This window comes from Ostrinia furnacalis, unplaced genomic scaffold, assembly GCF_004193835.3.
Source record: "Ostrinia furnacalis isolate ACB-3 unplaced genomic scaffold, ASM419383v2 OfSCF4915, whole genome shotgun sequence".
Taxonomy (NCBI): domain Eukaryota; kingdom Metazoa; phylum Arthropoda; class Insecta; order Lepidoptera; family Crambidae; genus Ostrinia; species Ostrinia furnacalis.
In genome coordinates, this window is record NW_021135154.1 from 952,972 (window position 1) to 976,484 (window position 23,513).

The following is a 23,513-nucleotide window of genomic DNA, read 5'->3' on the forward strand; positions in this document are numbered from 1 at the left end:
TAGAAGGTTGTTTCACTGAAACTTAATTTGAAACTTTTAAAAGATCCTTATGATAAGGAGTAACAGTATTATTTTCTTCAGATTTGAAAATGAAAAAAGAAAAAGAATTCTTAACATATTTTCAGATAATACGAGTTTGAGTTGTAATCATTTGTGAATTCTAATTATTGGAAACAAGTATAAGTACACGGACATGTGAATTTACCTCAGATCATAGATTCTATGATCTGAGGAATTTACACTACGTGTCTCCAACTACTGGAGTAAGAAGGTTTTTAAAAAAAAATATAAAACGGTAATGATTACTATGCTAAAGTAACTTACGATTTAGTTTCTAATTCTAGAGTTGTATATTTTACTGAAGAAGTTTACAGTCTCACTCACTTTAAATCTGAAATCGTGGTGGATGCGAGCAACTAATGCAACAGAAATAAGTAGCTATCTACTTTATACATAAATAGATAGATAGATAGATATTTTACACCATACAAGACAAGACAGAAAAGAGACAGAAATATAAATAATATATCCTTTTAATGACTGAAAAAGATTTATACTCGTACATTTCCTTATAAAAGAGAACTATCGGTCAAGTTTGTTTCTAGGTTTTGTTACTTAACCTACTGTTTTCAGAAAATATATCAGAAAATGAGTAATGTCTATTAAATCCTTCACCATGGCCACCCTACCTGCGCCAGAGCATCATTAGTCACCCGGAGCCCGGTGCAGAGAGCCGCTTTTTGCACTGATGCAACGCCAACGTGCAGTTGGCGAAACGTTTCAAATTTTGAACCGGAAACCGAAGAAGAAAATTATTTCTGCCAATCTTGAAGTTGATTGATAGGAAGTTTGGTTTGAGGAAGATTTTTAAGTATCTCAAAAACTGAATAAAAGCGAGGTTTCCATTTTCATCTTAGTAAAAACAAAATAAAAATGCTTACTAAAACCAGCTCATGTACAGTATTGGGACGATAAAGATATTGGTATGTTTATCTTCAATGTGCTTAATTTTCGTGAAGAGGGTTTGGTTCATAAATCTTGCAATGCGATGAAGGCTGAAAAATGACTGACTTTACTTAGAGTCAAAGGTTTTCTTGTTATATTCAATAATTTTAATAAGGTTTGTTTTAAAAGTCATCCATTCCTATTTATAATAGGATTCGTTGGCGTTACTGTATTGTTTTCTCATTCGACAAGTAAAGATGCAAGTCAAATTCTGTTTGTTGATGTTTTTCTATTATTTCAACCTCGTAACAAAGTGGAATGAAGTTGCAAACTAAAACTTAAAACCATCTTTGTCGCCAAAAGCATTATCGGTAGTCCCCCCAAGGGATCGCAGTCCGTCTCCAAACGTTCATTGTTCACTCCAGCTACCGAATTCCGAATCCTCGCGAGACCGATCTATCAGTATCTCAAAATATTAAGTTTTTGACTCCCCCCAACAATCCGGAATTATTTCGAAAGCGATTGTTTCGCAATACGATGCTCGCGATCTGTCAAAATATTTACGGCGATTTGAACGATTTTCCGGCCGATCGATCAGTACGAAAGCAACATTCGTCTTAAAGCGTGAAATTGAAGTTTATTTCAGAGTAACACATCACAGAAGATTGATCGGCGAATGTTCTACTCGATTGTTCGGCTGTTCGCTTATCGCTACTGTCCAATATGATTTGAAGTAAAATGATTATGACTTATTTTTGAATGGCAATGAACGGTTTATCTGAATACTTTTCGATTAATTTTTTGTCATTCATAATAGGTAGGCTTATTCTACGCCAGTGAATAATCCATTATTGATCATATCATTATTGAATGGGCATTCGGTTGGATAGAAGATTAGAAGTCTTTTATACATTTGTCATTGAAATTCCAGGTTTTACAAATGTTTGTACTCTTAAAGTCACTTTTAATAAATATTTTCGGCAACAGTAGCAGAGGTCTTTCTAAAAGAATAGAGTTTATTCAGACCAATAAAACAATTAATATTAATTACCCACACTACAGCGAACTTATTCAGTTCTATTTCGTTCAAAGCTCAGTCATCCGTGCCATTTCAAATGCACTACACATTCTCCCAAATAAAAATAAAAGCAGTGACAAAAAAGGCGACCCTCTTTCGCGGAGGGTTTTGGGATGGAGTGAAGAGTGAATGAGTGAGGGGAGGAGATAACAGATATATTTATTCAGAGACCCGCGAACCGAGGCACATAAGTTAAATTATGCATTGAAATGCAAATTTTCGCCTGCCTTTTAGATTGGAGAGCTAAGTGTGGGTTGAATGGGAGATGGAAGATGGATGGGTTATCGATGGGAGACTTGTGCTGTTGGATTAAAAGATCTTGTGACTGATGTTAGTCATCAGTCATTTAATACTAAAGTCCCGAAACCACATTGAAACTTAAATCAGACTCAAGAACAAGATCAGTTCAAACTTATGAATAGTTGGAATTCTTTAATTAGATCAATTAAACGTTTGAATTTGTTTCTAAATGCACAATCATAAAGGCATTGATTAAAAATATGGCTTAAAGCGGTAGCACATCCACAAACTGGTTATAGGAGAACTGTATTTTACGATTGAGTGGATTTTTATGACTTCAAAAATCATAGTAGATCCGGAACTCTAGATGTGTTTCTGATTTATTATCTCTATTAAGTTCAAATAGAAAATGTTATACTAAGATCTATTGGAAAAGACAAAAAGAAAGTGACCCGATTGCGAGTCGAACCCAGGGTCTCTGCATCATACATCATGACAAATTCTGTTGTTCACGTCGAGCTACAACTACATTGATTAATTAATACAGGGAAACTCGCGGATCAATTCTCACGTCATGCATGGGGTTATTATGTAATTCGCAGCGTGGTACAGTCGGATACAGTTACCTAAATAATCTTTTTACTTAATCACACGTGATAGTTTTAGGCCAACTAGATTCTGAATTCTTGGGAATCATCTTGGGACAAATGAAAGGCAGACGTGCTCGGGGCAGGGCATCGACGAGATGGTCGGACGCGGTGAGGAAGACGGTGGGCGGGAGTTTGCATCGTGCGGTCCACACAGCTTATGACCGCAGTCTGTGGAGGAACACTATCTGTGGTCGTGATCCTCATCAGTGAGGGACTGAGGAAGAAGAAGATTCTGAAACATGTAACTCTATTATTACACTATGCTGTAATGGCCAAGTTGCTATGAAATTAATTGCCAAGTTAACTCAGATCTCACTCAGGTTTAGCAATTAAAATTATGAGAATCAACGCAACCAATTTGTATGTAAATATCGAAAATAAAGTTAAATCCATTATTGTACAAAGCTATAGCTTGGTAAAATATTAATTTGCTATGGGTTCATTTTACATTCATATGTTTCCATTTATTTAAAATCCTGCCTTTGCCAATGTCTAGAGGAAAAAATGGATTAGGCCATGAACTAAAATTGTATTGTTACAAGGAAAAAACACAATAAGTAGGTATGTTTGTTTGTGACTGTACCTACCTGCTTCGAGAACCTAGTCACGATACATACACAGAAGTGTATCTATGCTTAACATAAAACATAGAAAGTTGGTGATAATAATCTTGGTGATAAAATTGTTAAGAGTAACGTAAAAAGAAAATTATGGTGGTGGTGAGGCTCATGGGAAAACTTTTGACTTACTTGGTGAACAATCAATGAGGTAAGGTAATGGAAAATACATGATTTAATATCGAAGGTTTTACTAAATAGTATCATTTATGTTCCAAAAGTTTTATTTTCACTGAAGACATTGAACTATCTGATTTCGTGTCTATGCCTCCATTTACTTACACTGAACTACCTCATTTTGTATATCCGCGCCTCAGTACGACCAACGCCGTTAATTACGTAGATACCTAGCACAAATATAATAGATACGTGCCACTTGTTAGCTACTTCTATCGATCGACCACCCAGTCTCAGCCGGGTTCGCAGGAAATCGTGTCCAATATCCAATCTAAGGGCGAAAGAGGAAAAAAATTGAGCCACGACGCCAGCGCCGCTGCACTGTCGCGGCCGTTCGCTGATTAATGAAAGCTCTGCTCACTCAGCTGGAAACCACCCTATATATCTTTGAGAATCTCAAGGGAAAACCTAACTTAATGGCAAAGATATACAGTCCATTATCAATCGTGTTTTATAAAAACTTAAGGCGTTCAGGAACGGGAGAGTCAAGAATACCAAACGTTTCCCCTCGACGCTGTAACATTTGACGTTTTTGTGAAACATACACACACATAAAATGGCAATATGAACTGGAGTAATCTCGAGCAGTACTTGGATTTGAAATTGCTTTATGATTGTTTTGGTATTTCTGTCAACGATGCCAATGTTACCAGGAATGGTGATCATCATTCATTTAACTTACCTTTTGTTTTGGTTCTGATTGAGGATTCTGTGCCACTTTTTGGTTGGATTAAGGCAAATAAACAAACAAAGATCTCGTAGATTCAATTTTCAATAAATACGAGTACAAACAGAATAGAAGTTTGAGTGTGAATGTCAATTTGAAACCTTGTTAGGACAATATTATAGGAATAATCATATCAATGACTATGACTGAAATTATCTAAAAGTACTATTGAAATCTGGGGAACTCATGTTCACGGTCAGAATAAAATATTTTTTTGCAAAAACGGAATCTACTACATGCCTAGTCAGGTTTTCATAATTCTTCTGAAAGAAGACATTATTTAAGTGCTTATACGTCACCGAAAATTTTGATTAGACATCGAAAATTGTAAGCCCCAGCGGGTGATGGGAGGAGGGGGGAGGGTGGTGTCAAACAGCTGACATGCGATGACGCGCGCGGGAACTCGCGTGGCTTTCAAAAGCTCTGTAGCGTTGACGAAGCTTTTCTGTAATGTTTGCAGTATGTTTGGCAGTAGATACTAAAAAGTTGGAATGAGTTGCGAATAAATATTTTAGGAAATTTTAAAAGAGAGCGGATGTTTATGAATTTGTTTATACGAAAGGTAAAGTAACAGCTCCGTAAGTAGTAAGTAACATTACGAATACAAAAGTAACGATAACTTTTGAATTTTGATATTTTATTTATTTGCTTAAAAATTCAGGTTTGTTAAAACATTATGATTTGAAACAGTTTTCAAATAAGGTGATATCCGGCTTTCTAAAAAGAACATTGTTTTATAAAAACAGACACATTGAAAAATAAAGCGAAAGAAAAATATATTGCAAAACACATGTTGCACCCATAACATAAAAAAGAACTTATGTGCATCCCATTATGTACCCCATAAATTCCCAGCCCTCGGGAGGGGATACAAAAAAGTCGGCACGTTGCGCCAAAGATAGGAAATGCAACCGGCCATTATAGAAAATTGGCTATCCGAGGGATCCCTTTCATCTCGATCGCATTAACGAGACTGCTGAACCCCAATTTTAGTTTTGCAGCAAGAAAAAACATTTTGCTAACGAAATCGCGTGGGAGGGTCAAAAGTTTTTGAAATAAATTAGAAACTAAAAAGAGGGTATCAACAAGTAAGTAAGTATAGGAGTTAAAATAATGTTGCATAAAGAATTTATCTCATTCTGATGATTTGAAATTGATCCACAACAATTATGAAGTAGCAAACTCACGACATTGTAATTGAAGCTTGAATGTTCTTCAATTCAAAATGTTAATAAGACTCACGCTTCCAACTGTTCAAAATTAATTGGTTGAACAAGCAATGTATTCAATATTTAATGAAATTTCATCAGGTACCTTTTGTATGATTTCTCTTGGAGTAACAGAACATCTCATTGAATTTCGCCTTAGTCACCTTTCTTAGACAGAGGCGAAGGCAAAACAAGAAACAAATAATACGATCAAAGTCAACTAAATAGGTTTTTCTCAAGCTAGAAATTCCTATGAAAGAAGTCGCATGTGCAAAAATATATTTAACTGAATTTGAATCCTATTTAAGTCCACATAAAGTAATGTTTAGACTACCAGGGATTTTAGGAAATCCAAAGTTTGATTAAGGACCTGTCGTATTGTTCATTAAACTTGGATTAAGTTGGTGCTGGCTGGAACGGCTGGCAGGCAGTTAGCGGCTGAGAAAAAACACAACAGGGAACTCGCTAAGGGAGAAAGTTTACCGGTAACGATGTCTGCTAGATAATTTGATTTAAACGGCTTCTTTATTGAATTCTTCGTCTTCAATCTGTTGATTGTGAAAGAATAAGACACTTTTTGCCTTATTAAATTTACGAAGCACAGCCACAATGATGATCATAGTAGGAGATAAAATGTCATTCTTTGCAAAATTCAAGAATTTCCAGTCTATTTGTGGTAAAATAAAGACTACCTGATACCAAAGATCACCAAATCAAGACTTAGTGTGGTTTACACATCCAGAGCTATAACATCTATTGATCAAACGCCCATTGATCGTGTGTTACCACCTTTTGTGGCTGCAGCTTGGCAGCCGGTGACTCAGCAGAAAGTGCACGCTCACTGTGATCGTCTAATTCAATAAAATCACCGGACATTTTTGTCTATTTGCTGTCTAGCGGCTCCCTTGTCGGCGGTCTTAGTGTTGTATTAGCTGCTTACTGTCCATGATAGGCAATGACTGTGCTCGTTTGTTTTTGTTTGTTTTCTTGTCTGTTACGAGACGTGTGCTGTTACACCGATTAGTTTGGATTACACGGGTAGGATCTGTGTCGTCTTAGTGCAGGTTCAAGTGATTGTCTTTAGTTTTGGTAATGGTTCCACTTGACTGTTAAAAAGTTATCTGATTTTGATACAATTAATGGTTAGTGAAAATCTGAACAGAAGGATTTTAAAGACGAAGAAAATTTTAATTAGCACAGTTCTAAGTTTTGAGAGCTTCATTGCAGTTAAATTTTTGGATCATTTGAAGCCAATTATTTAGGGTTTTAATATTTATCTCCGGCCCTTAAGTGATTTCAAGATACTGATTTTCTAATCTCTATGGCATTTAAATCCTATAAATTATTTGATCTCCTGTTAAAATATTTTGAATAATATTAATTAATTAGTGTAAATAATATTTTACTAATTAACTCTGTCTTGTTGGTCCATTATAATAATGAAACTTCTCATAATGAAAACTAAAGGAAATTGCATATTAAATATTTAAAACGCCGTGTCGTTACGAACAGAGACCATGTTCATTCTGTATTATTATTGAGGCAGCTTCTTAATCCGCTATACGCCATAAACCTGAATCGATACTTTGTCTCTTTCATCAATTAGTTCGCGCTCATACGCTAGAGCGAGAACGTTACTGGCCTCTACTTTATGCCTCTATCAAACTTTGTTGTTTCTATTTCAGTCGCACGCATTGACTTGTTTATGGGTGGAAGGGGGAACATTATTGTTGCGGTTTTATGCTTTTGATGGAGCGTACAAAGGTAAATGAGTCTTATGCGCGCTGTAAATAAGGTCTTGATTTTTTTGTAGGGTACTAAGTAAGACAGTAGAAGAACAGCTCCGCCTTAAAAATGGAAGGTGGTATGTAAAAATTGATGAACATGTATAGGAGTCCTTAAAGTGACAGAGTGCGCTGGCGTGTCGGCCAGTCAGTGTATATTGTCTCAAAATGTCGTCGCAGTATAGCGCGCCTTTAACTCCATTGTTTATTATCAAAAAGTGATAAATCAAATGACTTTGCAATAATATTGTTGTTGGTAAAAACTGTGTGCAGATACTGATGTTGGTGATAGTGATAAACAATTTTAGTGACATTATAGTGTGTGCGTTATTGTGATTGTTTTAATGACGATTTAATTGCTACAAAACATAAACTTGTGGAACGCTGTTGATTGTGAACAATAACTTTTTCTTACCACTGCTAGTAACATAGGATACGAGTAACCAAACGACAAAAATCTGACTGATAAGGTTTTAATTTTTTGTTGTTTTATACTTGAAACTAAACAAATAACTACAAGCTGATGGATTTTTCAAAGAGAGTAAGGTGATGCGCCGACTCGACCACGCCCACCATGAGTTCCTTCCTCATGAACGGTGGATACCAGCCGCAGCCGGACCCCAAGTTCCCACCTTCGGAAGAGTACAGTCAGGCGGACTACATACCGCCAGGGGAGTACTACCAGCACCAGCATTTGCAGTATGGCTATCAGCATCAATACGCCCCTGTCCAGATTGGGACAGGGTACGGTTACGGAGGGTATTACCATCCGTTGCCTCAGCACCCTCCCGTTGCTCCTCCACCAAGACCGCCAGAGCCGTCACATCCATCAGACGCAGATCACGGCTACGTGCCGTCCCATAATGGGGAAGTAGCACCAGGCCTTGCTGAGCTTGGGCTCAGGCTAGAAAGACATATAGAAGAAGCGGCTCCTGCTGGTAGAAAACTCCATGCCCTCGGTCGGGAAGGATCACCTGTATCAGAAATGGATGACGAGCGGCTACTGCTGGACAGCCCGCCCGTCGAAGATGACGATTCTTCTATATGCTCGGATAATACTGACAGGGTCATCTATCCTTGGATGAAGAAGATACACGTTGCTGGCGCATGTAAGCTATTTACATTATTTATTATGTAAACAATATGTCATGTACTTTCATGAAACAAAGATAAATTGTTAGGCCCTAACTCTACAATAGTAATCCACATTCAATCAATGAATCTCATGATTAATGATACCGCATACAAAGAACATACACTTAGGTAAAAAATCCAAAATTTGTACCTATTCTATTCCATTTTTACTCGGATAAATGACAAATTACTATGAAATTATTATCAATCCTTTATTAGGCCTTTAACTTTTTATTTATGTATGTAACTAGTAACTAGGACACCGAATGGTCTTCGTTGCTGAAGGTGTCACTGAATCTTTTATGACAAATTACCTATTTACCTACACCAATCAAAATGATACCTACTTCAGCAACCATTTATAACTTTTGCAGTACATACCTTTTGTTTAACTACTATGTTGATTGTAAGCTGTTAATGTCTTAATTTCATCTTGATAATTTTCTTCAATAACACTATTTATTGATCCAGACCATAATAATTGTGTGACCGTCATTGCATTGTCCCGTGGCCTGAGCCAGGTCTTCGTTTATGCAGGCGCGTTTTGTCTGTTCTCTTTTCTTTCCTGTACATACCTAGATATTTTGTTTATTATAATTATATTGTTGACATTGACCTTATGGCAAATTAATATGTCAACAAGATTTCATATTTATTATTAGACTCAAACCGTGCTAAGGATAAAAAGATATCCAGTTCTACACGGTGTAATGGTAGAGAGAACTCTGCCATATTTTTTTAATTTCTATTACTGATCATAATCCTAGTAAGTTAACTCAAAAAGTGTGACGGGTAAGGACCCGAAGGAGAATATCCTTACCCGGAACGGAATACCGTTCTGCAATAGGAATGGTAACGAGGACTCTACCATTCATTGTGTTTTAATAGCTTTTACACATTATAAGTAAGTATTTTTAGTAAGTTGTTCTTTGAGATGCGGTGTAAAATATCTATAGGAGTAATTTATTCAATGCACGTATAATTTAACACAATAATTCATGACATCCAACTAAGCATTTTAAAGAAGAGGGCAGGTAGCTTCTTTTAAAACAGGATTTCTAACTTGCTAGGTGTTAGATACAGTTTGTTTTAGAATGCTGTTATGATGATGTTTTAACGAAAACGACGTGCGTTGGATTGATAAATAATTGAAGATATTTTAATGATAAATATTAGTGGATGTACTAAATAAAAACAGACAAAACCAGAACTGCTGATGGTAGAGTTGGTCAAGAGACCAAAACATCAGTCTGTCTGTACTGTAATCAACAAGATTGAAGTGAGATTAATAAACCAGACGTCGCATCATTCATGACTAGCGATAAATTCAATTTACAAAAGGTGGTAAAAATAAAAATAAAAAATCCTCAGTGGTAAAGGTTCACTCATAAGACATAAATATCAATTTTTCACCTTTTCTAATTAAAAAAAAATAATTATAATAAAAAACGCTATACAACCTCTCAAAATTTTTGAAAATATGATTAAAAATCAAATTACAATGTACCTACTTTGTTTTTTCTGTAATTAATTCCTTCTTGCCAAATGCCATGATTGTAGGTATATAGGAGTTGTTTATTTAATAAAATTATAATAAAAAACCGGCCAAATGTTCTCAAAGAAATTAAGTTTGTGAAGGCTGTCACATAAAGGTGTTACATTACTTAAATGTCCTTAATTTTTGTTAAATTTAAAATTAGTTAAGGACTTTTGTTCTACATAAAGAGTAAGACTAAGCAACAAAATATTTAATCAATGAAAAAAAGCAAGTACCTACTAGAGCTTTATGAATAATAATAATATGAAGCTTAAGTTTAGCACTAACTACAATTAACATTGGCTAAAAATTGTCTACAAAAAAGCAAAGCACACACAAATGAATGCCTAGTTAGATATAAATACATATTTTTAAAGTTGCAATCGCCCTCAGCGTAGAAGATGGCAATGTGATATCTTTTGACGGTTGACTAATATGAAACAAGTTTACAAATTATACATAACATCATTTAAAAAATACTCACAATACGATCTCTGGAGGTACTTTTCGAAACAGACCACAAAATATTGCGAAAGAATAGAAGAAGAAAAAATTGAGCGCGCCCAAAACCATCAAATGAAAGAATACTTGAGATCCACAAGATTAATTTGACAACATTAATTCAAGCTTTGGCGCTTCAACAGACAAAAGTGCTTGAACTGCAAAATGATTTTTAAACGGGCAACGTTAGCGGCGATTTAAAAAGGAAACAAATCGCTCGCAATCAATAACTTCTTTGCACACTCGAAATCCTTTAGGCGTGTGTCCTTTTGATGTGTTTTGACAGTTTACTAATGTGATGTCATTAGTGCTGGAAGACGCCGGGGCTTGTGCGTGACAATGGGACCCAACTCTTAAGTTAATGAGCCCCATTTATTTTTATTGCTTTCAAATAGAAGTTTGTGGTCGAGAATTCGACTTGGAGATTATCGATCTAAGTTTTTGTGTCGTCGGGATTTTATTTTTTATCATCTTCTATTATGTTAATTGTTGCAAATTGATTATGATTTGTCATACCAATAGGGTTGCCAACTATACTGTTTTGAACAGTATTATACTGTTTTTCACTAAATTATACTTTTTACTGTTGAACAAAAATAAAGTATACAAAATACTGTTTTCAGCTAGCATCACTAGTATCCATAGATATTTTTAAAAGTAAATGCCCAACACCACATTTAAGTACGCGTTGTAGAGCTATACTGTTTGTTTTTTTTTTAATACTGTCTGTTTTCCTTCTCCGACCTCTGATATACTTTATATTTTGAAAGAAAAGTTGGCAACCCTACATACCAACGACCTTTTCTTCAAGTATTTCTATGCATTTGAGGACTACGAGCATGTTTATAAAATTAAACGTTGAATATTTTTTTATCTTACACTAGCTGACCCGGCGAACTTCGTACCGCCTTAGCGTAGAGATTTTCTTAATATTTTTTTCCGTAAGAACCATCCTTGGACTTCCACAAACATTTAAAAAAAAGAATTATCGAAATCGGTTCAGCCGTTCACACGTGATGCCGTGACAACGCGAAACGGGTTTCATTTTTATATATATAGATTTGTTACGTTGAGTTTTGACATTGGCTTAAGCCTAATTATCAATGTAGGACACTTTCTGTTTGGTTTGAGAACAACAATGAACTAATATTTTACTAGGAATAGTACTGAAGATGTAGTAAGTGTTGATATTTTCCATCCATCATTAAGTTATTGTTATTCTAATTTATGTTTCAGTCATAGAATCCAAAGTGAATCAAAAAGGCATTTTTCTTTAAATTATACTAAACATTTTATTTAGTTCATGTAACTGTTGAAAAGTCCACATAAAATAAGTATTTGAGTTCTGTTTAAATACCTACGTACCACATTAATGTATTTATATTTCTATGCAAGCGAGCTAGTAAAGCTGGTTAATGCATTTATTCATTCAAAAATAACTTACTTATCTTCTACATCCTTTTTTTATTATGGTTGCTTTACTCATGACGTTTCGTTGAACTTGTAAATACGTAGTTCTGCCAACAGTATGTATAGAATGGTTTCAAATTGTTCAGAGTTGTGATTTTGCGGAATGTGGATTTTTTATGTAATAAAAAGTCAATCTCGTCTCTCATCTACCGATCATTATCCATATCTAATACTGTACTGTTATACCTACTTTACTATGATACAAAGGACGAGAATTGCAAGTATCAAGTTATAATCTATTGAAGTCACACCACTTGATAAGGTCACTGTTCATAAAGGCTTCACTTCAATATCGACGTTAACATCACCATAATATTTCTTGTCCCGCTGACAGCTCCCACAATCGAAATTATCGTAAATTATGCATATTGTATTCAACAAATTCAAAATTAACTTGTAAGTGACGCGACATAATTCTGTTTTGAAGTAGACACAAATACTAGAATTGTATGTGTAGTTTTGATTGGTGAAGCAACGTAAAGGTATTCGATCTTTGGGTCAAGTTCGCTGATGAACCGGTTCGTGGTGGTTCAACAAATTGCTAGAATATTCGCTGAGGATTACACAAAAGCTGATGTGCTGGAGACTGGAGTCTTATCGACACCTGTCACTGGGGTAACATTTTTCATTGGTGGACAATGGTTGGTTTTAGCTTTAGATCAAATGTTCGTCGTAATGAGGCGGGACCACCGTGCGGGATTGATAGCGCATGCGTCGCGAGATCGACTGGAGATTAACAGATCGGTTATGAGACCACACATTCGTCGCAGGTAGCCGGTAATTCAATGGAGATTGTCATCGTGTCGATGACGTGATACGGCTAACGAAGCGAAGACGGAGCGTCCGTCCGGTAGCCGTAACGGGTATCTGGTTTTGCGGCCGATGATTTATAAAATAATGACTTGTACAAACAAATTGAACTCATTAGTAGCTTGTCTTGTTAATTAAAATTGTTCGTGTTTGTTCACGTGGTCGCAAGTGTTTCTTCGTTTTCTTAAGAGTATACACCAGTTTATATTTATATTTAATTCTATCGGTTACTACCTATTTTTACATTGCTCATTTATAACGTTCATGACGTATTTAATCGCAGACGCGCATCATTTATTACACTAGTAGACACTCAGTCAGTTTTAGTACTCAAGAATAGATATTCAAGTCTGTGATTGGTCCTAATACCTACCTTACCATTGAGCGAATCGTATTCAAAGTTCAAACTCATTGATTTGAATTTGTTTTAGTGTCGTTTCGAAATGCATTTTCTGCTGCATTTTCAATAATGGAATGAAGGATAGAGATTTCGTCAGATTTTTTATATTACAAGTAAAGTATGATGCCAATCATACATAGAGTCACATCTAAAAAATTACCATAGATTTATAGATGACTAGCTTTCCGCCCGCGGCTTCGCCCGCGTGCTATTTTGTCTGTCACAGAAAAACTTTATAACACCCGTTCCTGTTTCAAAAACCGGAATAAAAACTATCCTATGTCCTTTCCCGGGACTCAAACTATCTCTATGCCAAATTTAATCAAAATCGGTTTAGCAGTTCTGGCGTAAAAGCAAGATAGACAGACAGACAGACAGAGTTACTTTCGCATTTATAATATCAGTGTAGAAATATTAGTATAGATAGTATAAGATAGATATTAGACAAATACGTATATGACCTGAAACTGAATTAAACGACTTCAGAATCCATTACATTTAGGGCAGTAAATAAGCAAAGCCTGTAACTTCCTTATATCTCGCCAAATGACATTCCCCGTACATAGGCCGGGATCAATGTGGGTTTGTCAGTTTGACCACTAGAAATCTCGGGCTGCGGCCAACCGCACATACCAGGCTTGTGCCCGGATTCCGGAGGAATTCCCGACTGTTCCCGTATCCCTGTCTCGCTCTTACAGGCTGTGTGGGCGTTGCTTGGAATCAGTACAGACAAGCTAAACTGTAGCATTTTATGTAGTTGTGTTAAGTGTTACTTTGCAACAGAAATGAGAGGTTGAATTGATGGACTATATGGATTTAGGATAGGCGTTTTTGTTGTACTGTCTGGGTTTCGACTAGGGCTTGATTGTAGGTATTTTCGCTGAGAATATTTTAGGTGACATGTGAAGCGTTAATAATGTTTTAGTGAATGACTACAGAGCATGAATAATAATGTAAGCCCTAAGTTGAATCCCTATTTGCTTACGTGTATAAATCTGAAAGTTATCGTAGTAAATTTTCAGATGAGTAATATCTTTTGAGACTTCCTGCAATGGAGTCTCCACAAGAACTAGACTGTGACAATGATGATTTGAATCTAATAGATCTAATGATCGTATTAAAAACTCGATTCAATTTCAATATCAAAGATTTGGTCAAAAAACTAAAACAATGAAAAGCCTTCATTGTAATCTTCCAGTGACTTGGCCCAATTTTAGCTTGGTCCACGGGCAAATCGCTGGATTGAGTTTTAAGAATATTTTTTCTTCCAATAACTGGGCCCACCTTCAATCTAAAATTAATAAATTAAACACCAAATCAACAAAATCTACTCTAGGATCTTAGAGTGGAAGATTCCAAATTGGATTTATTTTTATCTTTGTTTTAGAGTTTACAAACTTCATAACATATTTTGAGTAAAACTACACAACATTCTCACACTTGTTCACCATCAAAGAATAAAAGCAATTGACAAATTATACGTACAATAAACGACTCTATTGGCGAACGTCGATAATGCCTTTGTGGACGTCTTTCAAGTTGATGTAAAACTAATTTCCTTGAAGTGAAATAGGAAATTGCTTCCAACTTTCCTTCGGCGATGACTTTATTATGGATAGAGACTCTCACGAGCTCATTTTGTTGAAATAAATGCTTTGTATTTGATATCAACGGACTGTTCTCTTGTTTTACTTATTAAAAATTTTAAATTTTAGGCTTATGCCCAACTCGGTACGTTTTTAACTCGACACGCAAGATAAATATTAAGGAAATGTATCGAGTTGAGAACGTACCGAGTTTGGCATAAGCCAAATTTTCAGTTGTTTAGCGATATGTGGCTATACTGCTATAACCTAAAAGTCTGTCTTAATTTCTGGTTTACAGTCGACAGCACATTAAGCTTTACATTTTTGATGCAAAACCTAAAATATTACAATGTAACTCCTCTTTCTGGTTAAGACCCTTTAGTGATAGTCTTAGTCAGAGTTGCACTATCTTATTTTTACTTTTACAAACGTAAAAATCTGTCAAATTCCATACAAAAAGCACAGGTTATAGCCAATGTTATGGTTAAAATAAGGTAGTGCAACTCAGCCTTGATGTTCTATCGTCTATACATTAAGATTTAAGATATTTCGAATGAACATTACCTATATATACCATAATGAATATTTAATCCCACCAAAAACATAAATGTAAAAAAGGAGAACCAAGTTCAATACAAAAATTATGCTTGGCTGTGGGCTTCGCCGCAAAAAGAATGGAGATCTAAATGAGTGCCAAGTTCTATGCAAAATCCAAATATGTATTTAAAGAAACAAAATAACATTAACAAGGTTAGATTTGACTTGGCCAGACCTGCCAGTTTGCTGGTGTTTTTCAAATAATCTTTATTATCATCACACATAAATATTTAATACTGAGTATTATTTCATTTGAATAGAACCATTTCATTTCATTTGTAAACTCAGAATGAGATAAGACGTCAAGCAAACAGCTTCACATACAATACACCAAGATTATTATTTCCTCATCAATCAATTTGCGGATGATCAGGCATAGTCTTGCAAACAAAGTGCATCTGCGTGTCTAGTGCATAATCACTCATCTTCGTTGATATAGTAGGTACTTTAGGGCCATAGTTATAGGTCTAATGCCCGTTTTCACCATCAATCCCTGAATTTTAAGTGACCCCTATGTAATCAACATTCATTTTTCTAAGTGTTACCATAGAGGTCACTTAAAAATTAGGGATTGATGGTGAAAACGGACAAAAGTTACTCAGATAGCTAGGATGCTAAGACGGAATGCTTTGCGATATTTTAGCGTTATAGATGCAAAGTTGTGACAATAATGACCAATTTCATAGATGTGTTATTACAGTGATGAACGTGCACATTGGTTACTTAGAAATAAACTTGTGCTCAATTACTGTGCGAATTATTTTATGGTTTCTTTGAAGAATATTCTTTTATAAATTTCCAGGTAATATAGCTATTCCTAATTTGAGTTATTGAGTCTACATATTTTAAATCAGTTAAATTGGTATACAAGTTAATCTCGAAGAACCTTTCCCAGCACATGAAATAGTCTAAAATGTTGTAAATAAGTAAAAACTAATCAATAATGCAAAGACAGTTTGTTTCAGTCGGTGACTATATCGATGTGTACTCACTTTTAATCCAATCTATTTGCCGTAGATTATACATATTGTTTGAAAGCGAACTAATTTGCCAGGCACAATTAATCAAACAAAAAAGGAAGCTCATGGACGTGCATGTGTAATTATTATGCACATTAATTAACGGCCTTCGAGGCTCTACATTATTCAGGACCGGTGCCCTCACGCAACACGTCACGATATAGCCCACATAACCATGGCATAGTATGTGTGCTTGAATAATAGACTTTATCATTTTGACATAGCGTTCTTTGTATGCGGTAATTTGATTAAACTTGTCCATGGAACACTTTTGTTTATTAAAAAGTTTCCATTTATAACGTGGATAGCCGATTCTGGTATTAGCCTCAAATTAAGTCTACAATAATGACTGAAAAATAATTTACAGCACCATCACAATGACTCATAAAAATACTTTGTCCACAGCAAACGGCTCGTTCCAACCCGGAATGGAGCCGAAGCGACAACGCACCGCGTACACGAGACACCAAATATTAGAGCTGGAGAAAGAATTCCACTACAACAGGTACCTAACCAGGAGAAGACGAATAGAAATAGCGCACACTCTAGTCCTGTCTGAACGACAAATCAAAATATGGTTCCAGAACAGACGGATGAAGTGGAAGAAGGACAATAAGTTGCCGAACACCAAAAACGTGAGAAGAAAAACGAATCCCGCTGGAGTGACCACGACCACTTCTAAAGCGACACCAAAGAGTAGATCGAATAAGAATACCAATAATAACGACAAGAAGAAATCGAATAACAACGGTCGACCAGATAGTATAGAGAACGTGACGGATAACATAATGAATGATCTTCACTGTGTTGGGGGGCAGAATTTGTCTCATGATCCGGCGATTAGTCCGATGTCTCATCAGGGGCAGATCAATGCTGGGCATATGACGCCGCACCATTTGCATATGATGAGCTTGCATGGTATGGATCCTGCGATGGTGGCGAGCCTGACTGCCCACGGGTCGCCAGTTGGCTCGGCCGGTTGCGGCACGGGGCTCAACCCCACATCCCAGCCTGTCATCAAATCTGACTACGGTCTCACCGCCTTATAATCTAAGTAGACCCTTCTCGGATCACCCATGTAAAGATGCTATATTTTCACTAACAAACTCTCGTAACAACCATTCCTTCGTGTCGATAAGGTGTAATAAAGTGATGATTAAATTTAAATTAACGTTAAGTATAATAATTTGTGTAAGTATTCCTAGATTAAACAGTCATAATTCGATGTTTGGATAGTTAAGTGGAAAACTTTACAATGTCAAAAGTGTGATTATTATTATTTTAGGGTAGATATAAACATCTGAGTGTCGGATTTGTACATTATAATTTAAGTCATTGTCGTGAGCTATAATAACAATATTTATAAATGCATTATAACTAGTTATTTTATAATTAATTTCAGTATTGTCGTTTGTAAGTGAATGGTTTTGATTAAAGGGTACATCCTTCTTTTTGCAACCTGCAGAGTTACCATTTTTGAATGAAATTGTAAATAGTAGCTAGCTAACCACTATACGATAATATTTTACCAATCTGATAATAGATATTTTACGGAATATAAAACAACCTTAATTACTTTGCACATAATATTTAGGAATGCCATACATACCACTGAAAACATTCTTACAAAATACCTACACAAGTGTGCGAAAATTTTTTGTAAAATACTTCTGAAATAAATTTTATTATAGTATAGCGCCCCTTGCAAGATGATACAGGCTTATTAAGTTTTTCAGAAGCGTAATATTGTGTAGAAAGTAAGTAATCTTCTAGATTTCTTCAACATAATATGTTACAAATAAGTACAGTATTCATATTTATTTTTATAATTGTTGTTATAAAATAAACTAACGAGATATTAATGTCACTGATGTTACTTTATCATAGATTACAAATGGGTAGATGGTCGCATTGTATAAAGTATTAAAACGTTTGTATAATACATTGTATAATCCCTCTGCTAGACTTGCACGAAGTTATTATACTTACAAGTTAGCTCTTTTAGTAATTTTTCTACTTAAAATCTAGTAATTGTCTTATAACCATAATAGTATTTCCTACAGCACATAATTTATAATACCTTCATAACAGTTTTATACGAAATTGTCATGGTCATATTTTTATCAAGTAATATAATTTCGTGCAAGTCTTTAACTCATCCATAAACAATTATGTGATGTAGACAATGACTTAGGATTAGGTACAAAATTGTGAAATTTTATTTTAATCGGGAAAAATTGTTTTGTAACTAAAATAGGAAAACTGTGAATACAAAACCAATAAATATAGTAATAATGTGAACTTTGCCTTGTGATTATTGCAATCCTAGAACTGATAGTGAGTCATCCGTCAATCATCATGGATTCTAGGTAATACGGAAAATACTTGAACAAATCATACAGTACCTATCATCTTGCACCTACTCAACTCTATGCGTAGTAAAGTATCAACATGAGAGCCATATGGACGATTTTAGTCACTCAGAAAATACTTCCTTACATTCACTTCAAATTCAAGAGAGGTTGAATGCGAAAATGTAGAAAACGAGTTTATTCTATTAAATAAATGGGTTTTTCTATGATGATTCAAGAATTGCCAACAGTATTTGTTAAGTAATTGTAATTGTAACCGTTGAATCATGTTGATGTACGAGAAGCCATTTTATACCAATACATCGATTAAGCGTCATCACAATAGAAACAAACAGAGTATCAACAGATTGAATACCAACGAAGCAACCTTTCACAATCTGCACATCGGAAATCGCATCCTACGCGATTCATAACATCGATATCATAACCTTGTGACACTCGTATCGGACGAAATGAAAGCAAAAATCGTAATGTGTCCGATGAATGCGCTCCATCGATCAACGTCGCCGGCTCATTGTGTGGCCACGAACGTATCTTCACTCGCGGAGTGGCCCGACATGGTTTTATCGTTCGAATGGTGAGATGACGGTTGTTGTTTAAAGTGACCGTCCGATCTCGATGTGTGCTTCACATCGTTCCATAGCTAGTAATCTTGGAGATGAACGGATGCACGATTGTGGAGCGAAGCGAGTGCCTTTGCATAAAATGTTATGTATCTCAAAATAGAGACTTCGCTTTCGATAAGAATACATATTACAAAAATAAATATGTCGTTAAAAAAAGCTCGTCGACCATTTACGTGAAACGATGAAAAGAACGTTATTGAAATTAGACAATGCTGGATTGAAAAAAATATTTGCTGAAAATTACAGGCTGGAAGACGTAGCGTGGGCAGGCCTCCTACTAGGTGGACCGACGATCTGGTAAAGGCGCAGGACCGTTCATTATGGAAAACCTTGGGGGAGGCCTTTGTCCAGCAGTGGACGTCATTTGGCTGAAACGATGACGACGATGAACAGGCTTCTTCATGAATCATGGAACTACATGAAAAGTTTCATCAAGTCTATGAATATTATGCGCGGAATTTATAATCGATCACAATACTTAAGTTCGATCGGTGTACTGTGCGTACAACAAAGCTTGGCCTAACTAAAATTCCTTTGCCTATTAACTGATGAGTATCAAGTTAAACTGTTGTTTACGGAAAGTTTCCTGGATTTTTCTGTCTAATAATTAGAAAAAATCTATGCTATTCCAAATTGGTTCCATCAAAAAATGAGGTGACGATGTAGTTTGTAAGAATTGCGGCAACGCTTCATCTCGCTCAGTAAAAATGCGAGTTTCAATAATTTCTGCTGTGTAACGGGCATCCATTCCAAACAGACAATAAACAATTCAAAAATATTTTCTTCAGCATTCCGGTCCCGCATGACAAGTCACTTTAAGGCAATAAAGGTGGCGGCAAAAACAAAAAATAAACAAAAAGGCAAATTAGTCACAAAATAGATTTACGATTTTGCAAATCGTCAGTTTAACAATAACCCTTTTTGTGCCGGCGCGTCAAAGAGTTAAGTTTTGGCAATAGACAAAACTCATTGTTGTGTCGTTTGTATGCAAATAACAGGATTTTGCTACCGTAGCTTTTGAAGGATTGGTAGCGCAAACTACCGCTAGTACTCTTTTGAGATAAATCCCTTTGGGATAGTTTTGAGTTCGGTAGCAGGAGTATTAGAAATAAAAGAAATATTCAGAAGAGTCTCTCTCAAGACGACGATGAGATTGTAATAATGATTACCAACATTGTCATTATTACCTATCTCAAAACCAAAATGTAAGTACTTATTTATAAAAAATACATAGACATCTAAGTAGACAAAAAAATTCAAACAATTAACCTAATAGCCGTGCAATTGTTTGTTTATCATTATTTTTAAGATTGAACATAAAAGAAACAGACTAAATATTAATAAAACTGTGATCAAAACACATTATAGTCAAAAGCACATCAAATACAGCTTTGTGTCCTGCGTACGGTCCGATACGGTGTTTAATTTCAACCAAAGATTCCTAGAATCGACATCAAAAGTTATGCCGATGATGTTTTATTTTCTAGCAATTCTCTAAAGACAGACCAAAGTGGTGAAATAAAAGATTCAATCCAGCGTTTGGCAGGTGAGGCAGATTCCCCCGGGACTGGTTACTGAGTTTAGGTGGACGACGTCTTTCCTACGATATTATAGAAGTTATGACGCGTGTATTAAACAAGACAACTTTGTGTACTTTTTACGTCTAACTAAAGTAAAAGAAATGTTATTTAAAATAACAATAACTTTGGGTGGGAACTGGGATTATGATGAAATTAATCCAAATTGGTATAAAAGAAAATGTAGAGTCATCCGATTTCCTCACATGTGAAACTTTCACTTCTAGCAAATAAATATAAAAGCCTACAGGCCTTTGACAACTACCTAGTGTCTTGCCCTAAACTCTTCGTTCACAATCAATGTGTTAGTGGTTTTGAAGCATTCCAAAATCAGTGAAGTCTAGCAAAAAGTAGAAACTGACCTCAGCTCAGTGGCATTAGAAACACAAGTTGATGTTTTCATATTTATTAATTACGTGTTGTTACTCAGATAAATACCAATGTTTTTAACTGGCAAACTCAGGTGAAGGCTACAAGAAGATAAGTATTTGGAGGCATTTGGCAGCTGGTGAGGGCATACCTTGGGAGCAATTAGGTTACTGTTTTAATGTATTAGAAACGTCTAATTAAATAGAAATATTATTAATAATAAATAACTACAGCAACGTTGAATACAATTTTGGTGAAATTGAACCAAATTGGCACAAAAGAAAATGAAGAGTCATCACAAAAGTAATACCGTAGGGTATAAAACAGCCAAGTCTAGCAAAAAAGTAGACACTAGAATTTACAAGAGTATAGTGATGTGGTCATGCTATAAAGGCAAAAATTAATGTCATGTAAGATTTTTTTAACCATTAGAAGAAGGATTTTACAATTTCAAAGGGCAAACTCAGGCGAAGGCTACGTGAGGATAAGTATCTGGAGGCATTTGGCAGGTGAGGAACTGAGGATCCCTCAGGAGTGGCTAGGTAACTGTTTTAATGTAGGTATGTATTACAAACGTGAAATCAAATAGAAATAATAACTACAACAAAATTGGGTACGGTTTTGGTGAAATTTAATCAAATTGGCACAAAAAAAATGTAGAGTCATCACAAAGCAATCTGAAGGGTAATAAACAGGCAAGTCTAGCAAAAAAGTAAAAACTAGCATATGACAGGAGTTTAGTGATGTGGTGATGCTATAAAAGCACAAGTTAATTGTCATAAAAGATTCTTTGAACCATAAGAAGAAGGATACATATACCAATGTTTTCAACGGGCAAACTCAAAGCCAGGAGAAGGCTACGAAAAGATAAGTATCTGGAGGCATTTGGCAGGTGAGATCCCTCGGGAGCGGTTAGGGAAGCCGCGGTGACTTGCGGAACTCGGCGGCTCTTAAGTAAGTAGACAATACGGTTAGTCTTTTGTTTTTGCTGAATTGCCGAACTGGGTAAGGTGGATTTCTATCGTTTGAAGATATTTTGCGAAATGCGTATGAAGATATCAGAAATCGAGTACCTAAGCTATGATATGTAGGTGCATTCTTTTAGGTACACCTTTAGCATGATTTAAAAGCATTTTATTTTCTGGCTAGCGGATATCAACGAAATAGAGATAGTAAAGTGGTAGAAACTAAATAAGAAGCGGAAGAAAATCCAGCTGACAGAAGAAAAAATACCTGATAAATTAATAAAAACAGTATTCTTTATTAATAGATAATTGCGATTTGTCGACAACAAAAGTTTTAGTACTTTCGTCTGATTGAATTCGCCAACGCCAACGGCTCAGGCGATCTTTGAATTAAGGAGCACAATAACTTAATAGAAAAGGGAAGCATTTCTAAAAGTAATATGACTAATCAATGTAACATTATGAGAAATTAAATTTCGTCAGCTAAGTTAGGAAAATAATATGTCTTCTACACTCGTCTATCAGAAACCAAACTAATACAAACTTGCACAGCAGTCAATAACTTTATTACTCAGCACAACGCCTGCTCTGGGTCTGAAGCCGCGACGCCGAGACGACAAATTTCAATACATCGGCGAGACGTGGGGAACGTACCCTTGTAAATATGGCGCATATCTCGTGATGGTGCAAGTGGAAAATATTGCAAAATATAATATAAAGAAACATTTTTATTTCAAGAAGAATTGTTAAGTTAGTAGGTACTTGAAAGTGCTTCGCTGAGAAGATAGAGAAAGAAGATTAAATACGGTTGAGGTAAGATAGCCAGTTCCTCTATGCCCTCTATTGAGGGTGACGGTAGCTTCCACCTGACATCACTTTCCATCAGGTAAAATACAAGCCAAGAGCTTCATCATAGTGAATAAAAAATTAGGTAGGTACTTTGTGTTCATTTTTCGTTTCAGGAAAAGGTATTAACTGTAGTTTCAGACGACCAAAAAATTGTAAGTATGTTTAGTGATCACAATAAATAGTGCAAATCCTACTCTAAAAAGCTTGTAGGATTGAATTCAATTAACACTTGAGGAATTGTATTAAGAGCTTCTACAACGCTCTAAAATATTATC

General features: G+C 35.6%; 1 protein-coding gene across 1 annotated transcript; it reads left to right on the top strand.

Annotated features, from left to right (window-relative positions):
• The first annotated feature begins 7,530 nt into the window (after positions 1-7,530).
• Dfd (transcription factor deformed) lies at positions 7,531-18,456 on the top strand. The gene is made up of 2 exons (XM_028314880.1): positions 7,531-8,535; positions 16,886-18,456. Exons 1-2 carry the CDS (start codon positions 8,001-8,003, stop codon positions 17,527-17,529), a joined length of 1,179 nt encoding a protein of 392 aa, XP_028170681.1. The 5' UTR covers positions 7,531-8,000; the 3' UTR covers positions 17,530-18,456.
• Positions 18,457-23,513: the final 5,057 nt, after the last annotated feature.